Genomic DNA, 14237 nt, shown 5'->3' on the forward strand with positions numbered 1-14237 from the left:
AGAAAACAGGAAGTGTTCGGTGGCGGGAAATTTGCTATTATTATTATGAAAGCGTTACCAAAGTCAGTTCGTATTCAGACTGCTGGAGATTTGTCCCACCAGTTTCAGTTGAATTTCACATTTTAGCGACAGTTAAATGATTTAAAAGCAGACACGGTTCCCCGGGATTCACGACGAACAGAGTTATTGGCTCGGTTTTAGTTTTGTGGTGACTTCTCTCTGTCTTCGGGACGACCATGAAAGCTGAAATGGACAAAATCGTCTCGTTGGCAGACGGTGAGAGCACCACGGAGCTTCAGAAGTACCTGTCCACCCTGACAGATAACCAGGTAAGTTGATCCACACACTGCTCCCTTTCTGGAACTGACCGTGGCGTCCAGCTGTTTACATATCACCTTCGCCATGCATGCTTCTCCAGCTCATTACTGCGACAACCAACAGCGCACTGAAGGGCAAAAAGGTCGGTGCCATGCTTAAAGGGATTTTTAAAGGTAAGCTCCCGGTTGTGTGCTGTCTGCCTTTATCTCTCATCTCCAGGTTAGATGTAGTATGAAGCTGAACGGAAGTGATCGGATGTTAGGCGTGATGTGCAGCGGGAATAGAGTCTGTGCTTCCTCGTCTGCAGGATCTCCACCTGTTTCCAGCGAAGGGGCCAATCGCAGACTCTTGGTGTATGAGCACCTGATTCCTCTGTGTGAGTCTGGGGATCTTCAGGCTGAGGTTGCAGCTGATATTATCGGTCTGCTGATGCTGGAGGTAAAAAAAAACAACAAAAAAAAAAACACAACAATACATTATAAATTACCTCTCAGTTTAGCATCTAGCAGCATATTTAATGACGTGCGTCGTACTGAACCTTGTAAGAATTAGCCATACCCTGTTGCGGTTCTCCCAGGTTCTTTCCCTGCAAAAGTGGTCCTCTACTTTTAACATATTTAATCTAACGAGCCGGAGGGATGCTTCAGCTTCACTACTGGACTCTCATACATGAAGTGATGCTGGTAGGGTAAAATCCAGAAGCTTACGTCAGCTTATATGGATCAGCAAGGACCTGCTCCGGGATTGGTCAATCCTTCCCGTGTCGTCTTTTGGAGACGTGTCACTGTTAGACTGTGAAGTAGCCTGGCTCTGGGGACGTCCACGTCCAGAAACAGCATTCACACGTCGGTGCTGTTCTTCTCCAGATGTTCCAGGCTCAGATGGAGTGTAGAGGAGACGCCGGCCTCTGTGGAGCTTCTTTTACTCTGCTACTCCTCAATAACATTCCTTGCAACCAACTGTCTTCAGCAGTCACCTAATTGCTAAACGGAAACCATCTGCGTTTAGCTAAATTAGAGTAGAACTCCATCTGTTCTGTGAAGGCCTCAGAGGTTTGTTAGATTAGATTAGATTCAACTTTATTGTCATTACACAGGTACAGGTACAAGGCAACGAAATGCAGTTTAGGTCTAACCAGAAGTGCAATAGCAGGAAGTGCAGGATAAACGATGGTTCCATAAGTACAGGACATGGGTTTTTACTGAATAAATATAGAGATGGATACTATTATAAACAGAATTTTACTGATAGATTTGTCCTATGAGTATAATAGGACAAATGTTGTTAGAGAACATTAGTGGACAAGCGGCATCATCAAGGCCAGGGAACACAGCAGAAAGGGTCAGGGATTACAATGTGGAGAAATTTAAAGCGGCGTTACAGATCCGGGCATCTTCCTGTAAGGGACTAGTTGTGCAAAGCTGCTAGGTGCATTAAAATACTTGCAGGTTTAATCGCAGCAAAAGGTGGTCCTACATAGTTTTCAGACTTCTGATTGTTATTAAAAAATGAGAACCATGTACGCGTTTCCTTCCACCACATCCAAATTATACATTACTATGTTCGTATGTGACATTAAACACCAAAATAATACATGGTTTGTGGGTTGTAACGTGTTTTTCAACGTCATGCCCAGACTCACGCGCTGCCCGGACCGTCTCTCGCCAAACTGGCTGCTCTGTTCGTCGACGCCATTAAAGCGGGGAAGATGGGCAGCGGGAAATCGCTGGAGCTGTTTCCCACTATCCTCACGGCCCTCGCCTCGTGTGAAGCCTTGTCATACGGCAAAGGTGAACGCTAATTGGTTTCCTGCTTGGCCACGTGTGAGGTAACGACACCTGAGGCGTGCATTTTCAAAACGCGACTTGTTGTGATTTCAGGGGAACTCAGTGGTGAAGAATACAAAAAGCAGCTCATCAACAGCCTCTGCTCGAGCAGGTAACGACTATTTGGCTCTTAGCTAACGCCCTCCGTGCTTCGCTAGGTTACCGTTTTTTAAGTGCTCACGTCGTTTTGCTTTCCTGTTCTTCCCGCAGATGGGATCCGCAGTGTGTTATCCACTTGACAACCATGTTTAGGTAATGGGCCGCTGTTACATTTCTTTTAGAATGATGGAAACCGTATCAAACCAACATTAAACAGCAGAATTTTCTGAAACCTAGAGGATCGACCAGGGGGCGTGGTTACCATTAATATCTGCTGTTTCTTCATCTACCCCATCTTGAAGTGACCACATTGGGCATAGTAGGTTGATGCTAGTCTTTCAATGACAAGTGTTACTTAGGCGTAGGCATCCATTGGTAGGAGATTGTTGCTTTATGACAATCTTATAAGTTAAAAAATACCTCAGTTTTAAAGATAAAACGGGAAAGTAAAATTATAAGCTATGAGTTTAACAGGAAGGCTTCAACTGCTATTTAAATATCAGGACATATTAGGCATTACAGGTATAATAATCTTATCAGTTAACAATTAGTATTATTTTGATTTGTAATACATAGACTTGAGCAAACAACATGGAATAAACACCCACTAAATTACAAGTGCTTTTACGAGTATTTAATCCCTAGAATATTATATGTTGTTGGGAAAGAAATGGAAAGATGAAGAATCCCTTTTTAAGCCAGCTTACTGTCCGTGTGGGGAGGGACAACCCGGCTAATCTATGCTCCATTCAGCTAGAGAAACCTCTGATAACTCTTTAAAACAACTTTTAAAGCAATCTTTTAATTTGATTATATTTTTAATTAAAATTTGTACTGGTTTTGAAACCAGACCTGTTTGAAGCTTCATAATGAAGTCGACCCCATGACGAATCATTGAACATTTAATTATTTAATATCATAGACTAAGGAGAATTGTTATTTCCTTATTTGTAAGTCACTTTGGATAAAAGCATCTTCCAAATGCACAAATAACATAGAAAACAGCTAATAAGGGAAATTCTTTGCCGTTTTATTTAGTCTGTTGTTCCTCATGGCGTTTGCTAACATGCAAACATCTGCTGCAAATTAATATGAGTTTTTTTTTTTTTTATTATGTATTAAAAATCGAGGAAATCTGAATGTCTTCAAACCTTCACAGGGACTTTAACTATATTTTTGTTTGCCTACTCTTAGGGATGTGCCCCTGTCATCAGAGGAGCTGCAGTTTGTGGTGGAGAAGGTCCTGAGGATGTTCTCCAAACTGGATCTGCAGGAGATCCCCCCACTGGTTTATCAGCTGCTGCTTTTATCAGCTAAAGTATGTTTTTTTTTTTCTTTCTTTCTTTTTTAAGAAACGAGTTTAAATGCGTCTCTTACTGCTAAACCATTGCGATGCTTCCCCTGAACTCCTTCTTGTCTTTCACCAGGGTTGTAAGAAGCAGATCCTGGATGGGATCGTCGGTTACTTTAGGGACCAGGACATCCGCCAGGAGGAGGAGCAGAAAGACGGAGAGTGAGCGAGTCGTGTTCTCCTCCTGGATTTACTCGCCACTGCGCTGCAAACTTCTTGTTTACTCGTTAGAAACTCTTTCATCCCTGTCCTTAGGAACTTGCATCTGGAGGTCCAGACTATTCCCCAGGACCAGCTGAGGCATGTGGAGGGGACCGTTATTCTCCATATAGTTTTTGCTGCCAGGCTGGACCATGAGCTCGGGAGGGAGTTCCTAAAAAGCTTTAAGGTGATGCGCGGCGTTTCTGTCTCTTTTCTGTGATTCTTTTAAACATGTCGAATTAAAGAAGATGTGAGGACGGCGCTACAAAGTTTGTGTCTCTGCAGACGTCGAACGGGAACTTGTGTCCTTTCAGCGTCGCCCTGTTGCTCTCCGTAGCGCGCATCCAGCGATATGAGGAGCAGGTAAGAGCAGCTTCCTCGTTCCTCTTGTTTTCCTCTTTCAGGTTAAAATCTGTGTTAAATGACGTTCTTCGTGCTCCGCCCCTTTTACCGGCAGGTGTTTGACCTTTTGAAAGGAGCCGTGATTAAGAGCTTTAAGGATGAGCAGCTGCAACAAGGGTCAAAGTTCCTGCAGGACCTGCTGCCAGGGCACTGCAGTGTGGCTAAGATGATACTGGACACGGTTAAGAACAGGTAATGACACATTTATTACTAGGGCTGAACAATTAATCGCATTTTCAATATAATTGGGATTTAAAAAAACGCAATTTCCAAATCGCAGAGTCTGCAATTTTTGGCTATGTAACAATTAGGGAATTAGACACGTCCATTAGGTGTTGGTAAAATGTTTAAAGTGGATTTGCCTCCACATGGAAGGGAAGACAGTTGCAGCAGTGAGATAATCTAACTTTATTACTTGTTTTAGAGTTTATATAATCATACATAGCATTAAGTACAGGTCAGTCAGTTTAGGACATAGACTTGCTTGTTGGTTGCACTTTATGTTCAACAAGGATTGATGTCCAAATCAACTAAAAGCTGTTCTCTTGAATAATATTCTGATTAATAGAAACATTAAAAATAGTCCTTGTTTACAAACATCTTTATTTAGAAGCCATTTTTGTTGCTTGTGGTTAACGCAGAGAAAAGTCAAAATTGCAATTTTGGTTGAAATATATTGTAGACAGAACGCAATCATTTCTGCTCAGAGTTTAGATGCTGTGGGTCTTTTAGCAACTAATCTGCACAGCGAGGAAACAAGTTGATTTATTGTTTGTATATGTTTAAAAAGACATGATATATTAAACTGGGGAAAAAAATCGCATTAAATCGCAATATTAAGAAAAAAAATCGCAATTAGATTATTTTTCCAAAATCGTTCAGCCCTATTTATTACTCAAGTAAGCAGTTCTGCTTTCTGATTTAAAAAAAAAAAAAATAATAAATGAAAAATCAAGCAAACCTTAAGAGGGAACAAAACGAAATTTGTTAATTGAGTCCTCCTTTTCCTGCTGTGCAGCGTATTTGGATGGGATCATGTCACTCAGGGATTGGTGCAGCTCGGGTTCTTCCTTATGGACACATTTGGACCCAAACCTGGACCATTTGGCAAGGCCGCAGAGGGGCCCGTCGGTGCAGCCCGGACCCCCTCTCAGCAGGCGTGCAAGCTGGGAGGACAGATGCTCCTTCAGGGCTTTAAGGTACGAAAAGATTTACTTCTGGTTCTCAGCCGCGTCCTGCAAAATAACTACCGTATTTTTCAGACCATGAGGCGTACGGTGAATTAACCTTTGTATGTCTTTGTCCACATATAAGGCTCATGTTCTACTTTGACACGAGTCAAAACTAATTGACGGTGTTTTTCGGACCATGAGGCGCTCAGCCTGCTTGGAGCAGCTCAGTGTATCAAGCTTGGTGTCACATAAACCAGTTCGATGGAAAGACTTCTCGCCTCTGAGAAGTCGTAAGAATTGAGCTGTGCATGTAGCTGTACGTGCGGACCTCCGGAGTGAGCTACGACCGAGAATACGGGGATCTTTACATGAATGCACTTCTGGTTTCGACATTACAGTCAGGCAGTGTTGTAGACAGCTCAGGGGTCCGATCAGGTAGTGACACAGCGTACCGTAACGCTCGGAATATCGATCGATAGGAGCGGCTTCGTTGCTAATCAAAGTCGTACTTACACTTTTTAACAGATTTGTGAGCATATTTTACCACGTAAAATCGGTCAGTGAGCACAACAGTAATCATTTATAAGGCACACCTTCAATTTTTGAGTAAATTTAAGGATTTTTAAGTGCGCCTAATAGTCCGAAAAATACGGTAATACCCTTTGAGCTTGTTCATGTTTTGTGAAGTTGCGAATAGAGGCGTCATTGTTCCTTATTGGGGTTTTATGGGATAGACAGACAGAAAACAGGCAATAACTGTGAAGTACAAGGAAAATATTTTAGTTTTATGCAAAAAAAAAAAGGTTCACGCTTTGATTTAAACCATTTAATCTTTGCTCTTTCTGTGGGTTTATTGCTGCTGTTGTTCTGCTGACAGGTGATTATCCTGCAGGATAACCTCTGACCTCTTGGCTGTTTCTGTGATCAAAAACAGCCCGGCCTGTCAGTTTGGGTGAACGGCCACGTCTTCATGGCTTTGCATCTGGGCTGCACACTTTCCAATTTCAGATGATGGACTGAGCAGTGCTCTGGGAGATGTTCAAAGCTTGAGATGTAGTTTTATCATCTGTCTTACAACCTAATTAGGCGACATCCGAGGGAAATTGTTTGTGCTAGATTTTTCTTTTTGAGAAACTTGCATGTTTCCATCTCTGTTTCAGAATTAGGAGTTGCTCTGTGTTGGTCAGTCACATAAAATCCCAATAAAATCTACGGAATTTCGTCGTTAATGTGACAAAACTTTGCAAAGCTAATGGGATGTGAATACGGTACTTTTGCAAGGCACGATAACCGACCCGTGCCTAATGCGGCTAAAACACTTCACTGGTTTCTGACTGACGCCCGTCTGCGTCTACAACAGATGCATGAGCCAATCAGAGGCGAGATACTGGAGCAGGTCCTGAATCGTCTGGTCACAAAGACCTCCTCGCCTGTCAGTCATTACTTGGGTAATAAACGTTTTCAAGAATCCGTAAGCACAGAGAAACCAAACTTTGGAGCCTTAGCTTGTCAAATGGTTCCAGATTAATTATATGGCTGCCACTGATAGTGTGTTTTTTTTTTAATGTTTTGGCTCCTCAGACCTTTTCTCTGACATCGTGATCTCTGCTCCAATGATTCTCCTGGAGTCGTCCTCCAAGGTTACGGAAACGTTTGACCACTTGACGTACCTGCCTTTGGCGACCGTCCAGGGTCTTCTGAAGGCCGTGCAGGTACCTGGAAACGGACAGATCTGCTTTTAAGGTGTAAAACATACAGCCCGCGGGCCGATTCCGGCCCGCCGTACAATTTAGTCTGGCCCGGTGGCTAAATGCATTATCATTCAACAATTTATTTTTTATTTTTTATTTTTCCAGTGTCCTGTCTGGCAATGTGGCAATTATAATTGTTGTCTTAATGCCAAAAAGAGCATTAAGTGTAGCAGTACTGCTTTTGCCATAGTGCTCCGCTTGATTTATGTATGTGAATAGTTTTATTATGATTCATGCGGGGAATATCTCAAATGATATGGACACTACAATGGGAAAGTAGGAGAGGAAAAGAAGAACAAGAAGAAAAAAAGAAAAGGTGAAAGAAAGAGGAGATAAAAGGAAGAGAATGATAAAACAATTATTGAAAATAAAACATGGACTTGTTTAATTGACAATCTGCAGTTCCTGTATTGTCTACGAGGGGCGCTGTGTTTTAATCAGCAGATGGTAGCACTGAGCTTCAGATGTGGAAAATTGATTTTAAATAATTTCTTAATTTTTATCTGTTTGATGTATTTTGTCATGCAGGACAGTGTTTTTAAGTTCCAAAAAATGTGAATAAATGTTTTTCAACATTGTACAATCACTGTGATCAGTTCTTATGCATAATGCACTTAAGTAAATGTTTAACTGAGTAAAAGTATTGTTGAAATTGCACATACTTTTCTTAAAAACGCTGAGGTTATTCATAATATATTGTGTAAAAGTGAAATTCATTTAATATAAAAAAAAATCAACAACAAGTCCACTTTTATTAGTTCTATTTAATCTTGCATTGAGTTTAGTCATGTGGCCCTCTTGAGATCATATTAAGCTGTATGCGGCCCCTAAATCAAAATGAGTTTGACGCCCCTGGTGTAAAGTTTTCTGCTGTTTTTACTTTTTATTTCTGATTTCATCCTCAGCCCCTCCTCAAGGTCAGCATGTCTTTGAAAGATTCCTTAATTTTGGTGCTTCGCAAGGCCATGTTCTGCAGGTATGAACGGCTCTGCTCTTAATCGAAGGAATCTAATAAGTGAATGAATTCCCTTCTTACACCGTTTACCCTCTTTATATGCCCCCCATCAGCCAGTTGGATGGCAGGAAGTCTGCGGTGACGGGCTTTTTGCTGCTGCTGAAAAACTTTAAGGTGTTGGGGAGCTTGGCTTCTAGTCAGTGCAGCCAAGCTGTCTCCTCCAGCCAGGTACTGTTCCAGCATCTCTTACCTGCAGACACGCACCTCGGCGTTAGACGGTAGTGTTAATTCATTTTCTTTTAACCGTCGTGTAGCTCCAGGTTGACGTTCACTCTCGCTACAACTCCGCTGCCAACGAAGCCTTCTGCCTGGAGATCCTCAGCAGCCTGCGCCGCTGCCTTGGCCAACAGGCCGACGTGCGCCTCATGCTCTATGAGGTGGGACATCTTTTGATGTTTGTTCTAGTTTTAGATAATTTATTTTCTAAAAAAGATCAGATTTTTAGGAAAACGTAATCTGTCCTTAGCAGCCCAAATGTTTAAATTCAGTTTTTAAAAGGCTTGCTGAATGATCGAGGGAGCTGATCTTTTCTTTCAAAACTGTTTTTCCAGGGTTTTTATGACGTTCTCCGTCGCAACTCTCAACTAGCGAGCTCCATCATGCAGACGCTTCTCTCACAGGTACGTACTCGAGACTTGTTCACGAAACGAAGATAAGCCACCGCTATGCTCCCTCTGGCCGTTCACAAACGGACACTGAGAGATCCGGGCCAGCTGGAAGACAGTGGAAACTGCAAAAACTAAAAATAAGTCAAGTTTTCTTGAAATTAGTGTATTTGTCCTTGATTTGAGCAGGTAAATAAGATGGTTTGCCAATGGAATGAGATTTTTTTTGCACCTAAAATAGGAACAACTCATCTTTATCATCTTATTTCAAGTGCAGTATATCTAATTATCTTAGTTTAGGGGTCAAAATACTCACTCCATTGGCAAATAATCTTATTTAGCTGCTCAAATCAAGGATAAATGCACTAATTTCAGGAACATTTTACTTATTTTTAGCTCCGTTTTTGCAGTGCACGACCTGTAGCGCTGCCTGGATTCATGTCACAGTTCTTCTAATATTGTTGTTTTTAAAACAATAGTGCCAGACGAGCTCAGTGTGGCCATGCTGCTTTGGTCCGAGCAATCGCTTCAGAATTAGAAGTTTCACCTTGATGCTCTTCTCGTCATGTAACAATTTCCGAGTCTCGTGAAGCCAGGCGAGTCGGTGGTAACAGAAAGAAGCCGACTTTAACCTTCCTCGCTGCGCAGGCCTTCACACGAAATACCCGGAGTCGGCATAAAAGGCGCCTTGATCCTGCTTTGAAGTGTTTTGCGGAAGGAGCTTACCTCCGTGCTGTGTTACATCACCCTCCATATTCATTGAAAGATGTGTAAAAAGCCTAAAAATGTATATTAGAGATTTAGAAAAAAACTAAAATCTTTAATTACTTTAGGCAAGTAGTTATTTTCTTCTTGCTTTTTAAGATTAACAAACATTTAGCTTCTATGGAATGATGTGTTTTCCCTTGTCTCAGAGGGGGGTAAGGGAAACGGACCCCTGTGTTGCATCATATTTGTAAGCCAGTTAAAAAAGGGAGTTAAGGATTACAACTTATTATTTCATTAACATAAAAAAATACAAAATAAAAAAAACATGTTGAACTGCAGGGTTAGATGGAAACAAATGACTCACTGTGGCGACCCCTGAAAGGGAAAAGCCGAATTAAAGGTAGTCTGCGATTTTTCCAGAAGTTTCCCCATGTCCCATTTTGAATAACTGCGCATTTATAGGACCGTCTTACCATCACTCTTCAGAGGGATCACGTGAAAAATCTCCCAAATACACTTTGGTCTTATTTCCTTTCTACTGAGGCCTTCCTCTTCATCTCTTAAACTTGTATGCAGGTCGCTTCTTGCGACTCTCAGCCACGTTCAAAGTGTACGGTGAGATCAGTGGGGCTGCAATGAACGGCTAACACCGAAGCTAACCGCTAAGCTAACCGGATACATAAACACTAGAAGTGCGCAGCTAGCAAGCGGAAACTAACAAGTTCACTCACGCTGGCGTTACGTGAGCTCGTCAGAACGATCGGCATGTGGGACAACCAGTAGATGAGGAGATACCCCCAGAACCTGAGGGACAGAGAGGAGTGAGGTCAGGACCGAAACTCTGACCAATCCCCGCCATTGGAACCAAATGACAAGGATTGGTCAGAGTTTTTACAGGCCTGCAGCTTTTACTGTAGCTTTAAGAAGATGATAAAGGGGGAAAGAAAAGTCAAGAACAGCAAATATTTAACATGCTTTTCCCCCTCGCTGAGAAAATTTACTCAAAGAATTGACATTGACACACACACAAGCTACTGCAGTTAAAATTAAATTATTTTTTAAGAGCGAACTAGTTTCAATGATTTATGTGGATGGTGCTGCGTTTATGTGCCTGTCATCAAAAAGTGTCCATTAATTATTTGCTCTCTCAGGTGAGGCGGTACTATGAGCCCGAACAGGACCTGCTCCCCCCCGTCAAACTGGAACCGTGCATCACCGCTCAGGGCGACCAAGTCTACTTGCAGGAGCCGCTGGTACCCCCGTCTTCCTCGTTGTGGCGTCACAGTCATGTCCGCCTTGGGTCGACGAATGCTCTTAAGCTGTTTCTGCTGTTTTTTTGTTGCTTTCTCCCAGGCGCATCTAGTGAGCTGTACCGTTCACTGCCTGACGTGGCTGCAGAATTCACACCGAGGCGCCAACCTCAACGCAGAAGACAGCGACGACGACGAGGAAGAGGAGGAGGGATACAAGTCTGAGTTACAGGCGATCTTAGAGAGCGCGACAAGACGCATGATCAAATGTGAACTGGAGGACTTTGAGCTGGTAGGAAATGGAGAACTCTTTTCTTCTTCTTTAAAAGCAAGAGGTTCTTACTATTAAAAAGCATCAGTTCAGTTATTTTACTAAAATGTGTCGTTTTGTACAACTTTTAACGTTGTGCATTCTGTGTCTCCATCCATGTTATGTTTTATGGAGCACTGTTTGAGTCTGTGTGTTGCCTTCGTTGATCAGGACAAATCGGCAGAGTTTTCTCTGGGATCCAGCGTCGGAGTGAAGAACAACATCTACGCTGTGCTGGTGATGGGACTCTACGAGGTGCTGATGGAGTACAACTTCCTCAAAGCAAACTACAAGTAAGAATCAACACTGCCAGGGTTTCTGAACGAGTCCTAAATATAATCATCTATCATTCTTCAGTACATCAGACTTGTCTGTTATGTTAAAATAGCTCATAGAAAAATGTATATTTACTTATATTTCTTACTTGTTATAAGTAATCATAATGAAACTAGCTGTAAGCGGTGTTAAAATCTGGTACGAATAAAACTAAAGTTGACAAAATTATGTCCGTCATTTTTTTCATGTTTTTCAGAAAGCACACAAAATAATATAGCAATAAGTTATTAAGTTAATTTAGACAAAAAGATAATATTCTGCAAAAAAAAACCATTGTCGCCTTATTTTAGAAAGGCAACAATATATTAAGTTACGGTAGTTAAAAGTATTTAATAAAGCTATTATGGTAACTTAATTATTTCTCCAAAAAAGGTCTCCAAGTCTTAAATTTACTGTAATCCTGCTTTGCGTCCACTGCCTTCAGTGCTGATGAGCTCTTGTCTCTGTCCTGCAGCAAAGCCCGCTTTGAGGAGCTTCTCCAGCTCTTCAACCGTCACCACAAGCTGGCTGAGATCTTGAAGGAGAAATCCGGAAAGGGTCGCGCGCCCTCACACAAGACTCCTCGCAGTTTACTCTCCATGGGCTTCGTGTCGACTCTCATCACCGTCCTCTTCAGGTGAAATCTCTTTGGACCCCCCAGTCTTTTATGGCAACGCTTTGTTTCATAAACTGCTTTACAGAACCCTCTTTTTTTTTTTTTTAATGGTCCCTTTAGTAAATACATGTTTATTATGGTAAATTAAGCACATATTTAACATAATGTGTTGAAAGCTTTCAGATAAATTCATCTTTTACTGCAGTAACCTGATCTCAGGCTAAAGTAGGTAGAAACGTTCAACCTTTAGTTTATTCATTGCAGATAAATAAAATGTTAAGATTATTACTACCCTTAAAAAAATCCTTTAAAATAAGTCAAAGTGAAGCGCTCTTATAATGTATACTTTTAATTCTTGTTGATCAGAGTGTTTACGAACAATAAGTAAGAAATTTACTGTAAAATCAATCTAAATCATTCTCATTTTCACCCAGGATGGAAGTAACATTCCCTATAAACAATCAGTCCTCTCCATCAACAATGTCTTAGTCACGTTTTTCTCCTTTCAGACCTAAAAGTACGGTCCAGAACTACTTAGGTTCAGAGTGTAGCCCGTGTTTTCTTCCTGGTTCCTGAGCCAATCATATCAGGGTTCCTAAACCAGAGCGCATCATTTGATATTTTATTTTGGTAAAAGAACTGCAGCCTGCGAACATGGAAGCCAGTAAGAGGAGTGGAATATAGATAAAACAAAATACATCATCATAGACCTGTCCCGTGGAAGTAAAAATTCAATGCAAAAAGGCACTTTGTATGTGTTGTTCCAAGTTTAACCACTAGGTGTCATTATTACTTATTGTTCCTTCAATTAGTAACAGCTGCTTGTTTCCCTTCAGAAAACATTTTGTTTAAAACGACAAAAGCCGACTGCAATTTAAGCCAAACAAGTAAATTAAAGAATAAAATAATAGGTAAGTATGCTAATAATGAAACAAAAATAACAATGATTATACTTCGTAGACATTTAAAATTAATTTCTGGTCTCTGCTTTTACACCGTTAAGTCTTGGTCAGCTGGAATAATTTTTTTCTAATGTGACGGTGACATGGATGCACCTTTCCCTTGGCTACTGTTCAAAATGGGAAAGACGATAGAACATGTCATTCAAGTTCATTAGATGGGCTGCAAGAAAGTGTCTACTTGCTAAAACCTGGAGCAAATGAGGCTGGTAACATATGGAAGGTTAAAAATAAATCTAACACTCCAAGTTTTTTTTTTTTTTTTTATGGGTGAGATTAAACTGTTGCATTATAAATTTTTATACCTTATAACGATGAGTGGCAATAACTGTTGAGGAGGCTGTAAAGACCACAACAGTGTAGGTGTCATATAACGAACAGATGAAGTGAACATTGCTATGAAACCTTATGTCTTTATGGCGAAAAGATTTAACCCTCAACGTGTCCCTGCAGGTTTGGACTAAGGAAATGTTTTTATCTGTTTTAGAGACAATAGTCAAAGCAGAGAAGAGGCTCTGTCGGTGCTCCGCTCAAGCGGGGAGTTTGTGCGTTACGCTCTGAGCGTTGCCGTTCAGAAGATCCAACAGCTGGAGGAAACCGGACACACGGACGGTCCGGACGGGCAGCATGCAGACCGGACCTTCCGCTTCCTCTGCGACATGACAAGGTGCCGCGTCACTGCGTCTTTTTAAGAGTTTCACGTTCTTACTGGTGATGCACGATATTAAAAATTTCAACCGATATCGATGACCAATATTTTTCTGCTTTTCATGGTTGATACCAATTCCGATACCGATAAGTTCATATTCAGTATAGTTTTTGCATAATCTGCAGCTTGTGCTATGAAAAACAAATTATTTAGCAGCTGTGGCTTATTTATAACGGCAAACAAAAGGTTTTGGCTCTTCAAATGTTTATATTTTTTTATACCATCACACAAAAAAAGTTGTAATTGTCTTTTAATAACAAAAGACACAAATCAATTTAGAATACAAAGAGCATCCCTTAAAAATTACTGAACAAATCTATGGTTTAACTGCAAAGGCATTTGTGAAGTCAAAAAATAACCACTGCAAAGGTCAAAGAAAAAAGTGAAACTTATTAAAAAATGTTCAAAAGGCTATCAGCAAAGGTATTTCTGGAGTCAAGTCAAATAATTTTCAAACTAAAATTATCTGTACTAACATATGCATATAAAAATTAAAAAAGTTAAATAAAATCAATAAAAGTGCATTGTCAAAAATGAGGTGTCATGATGACGATTTTTCAGGTGAGCTATTAGGTTTGTTGTGTTAAAACCCAAATCTTTCTTTCCTCCTCTCGAAATTCTTGTTTTGCA

General features: G+C 40.9%; 1 protein-coding gene across 1 annotated transcript in view; it reads left to right on the forward strand.

Annotated features, from left to right (window-relative positions):
• Positions 1 to 14237, forward strand: part of fanci (FA complementation group I) — a 21316-nt gene continuing 7079 nt past the window's right edge. The window contains exons 1-23 of the mRNA XM_012853297.3: positions 1 to 329; positions 419 to 491; positions 626 to 756; positions 1955 to 2108; positions 2199 to 2256; positions 2355 to 2396; positions 3438 to 3561; positions 3671 to 3756; positions 3850 to 3982; positions 4081 to 4158; positions 4253 to 4389; positions 5216 to 5396; positions 6730 to 6817; positions 6951 to 7081; positions 8026 to 8096; positions 8189 to 8303; positions 8390 to 8512; positions 8687 to 8755; positions 10600 to 10701; positions 10802 to 10990; positions 11180 to 11301; positions 11799 to 11960; positions 13386 to 13565. Of these exons, the coding sequence (XP_012708751.2) occupies positions 237 to 329; positions 419 to 491; positions 626 to 756; positions 1955 to 2108; positions 2199 to 2256; positions 2355 to 2396; positions 3438 to 3561; positions 3671 to 3756; positions 3850 to 3982; positions 4081 to 4158; positions 4253 to 4389; positions 5216 to 5396; positions 6730 to 6817; positions 6951 to 7081; positions 8026 to 8096; positions 8189 to 8303; positions 8390 to 8512; positions 8687 to 8755; positions 10600 to 10701; positions 10802 to 10990; positions 11180 to 11301; positions 11799 to 11960; positions 13386 to 13565 (2642 nt within the window). The 5' untranslated portion in view covers positions 1 to 236. The remainder of the gene's footprint in view (positions 330 to 418; positions 492 to 625; positions 757 to 1954; positions 2109 to 2198; positions 2257 to 2354; positions 2397 to 3437; positions 3562 to 3670; positions 3757 to 3849; positions 3983 to 4080; positions 4159 to 4252; positions 4390 to 5215; positions 5397 to 6729; positions 6818 to 6950; positions 7082 to 8025; positions 8097 to 8188; positions 8304 to 8389; positions 8513 to 8686; positions 8756 to 10599; positions 10702 to 10801; positions 10991 to 11179; positions 11302 to 11798; positions 11961 to 13385; positions 13566 to 14237) is intronic.

The sequence above is a fragment of the Fundulus heteroclitus genome, chromosome 2, assembly GCF_011125445.2.
Source record: "Fundulus heteroclitus isolate FHET01 chromosome 2, MU-UCD_Fhet_4.1, whole genome shotgun sequence".
Taxonomy (NCBI): domain Eukaryota; kingdom Metazoa; phylum Chordata; class Actinopteri; order Cyprinodontiformes; family Fundulidae; genus Fundulus; species Fundulus heteroclitus.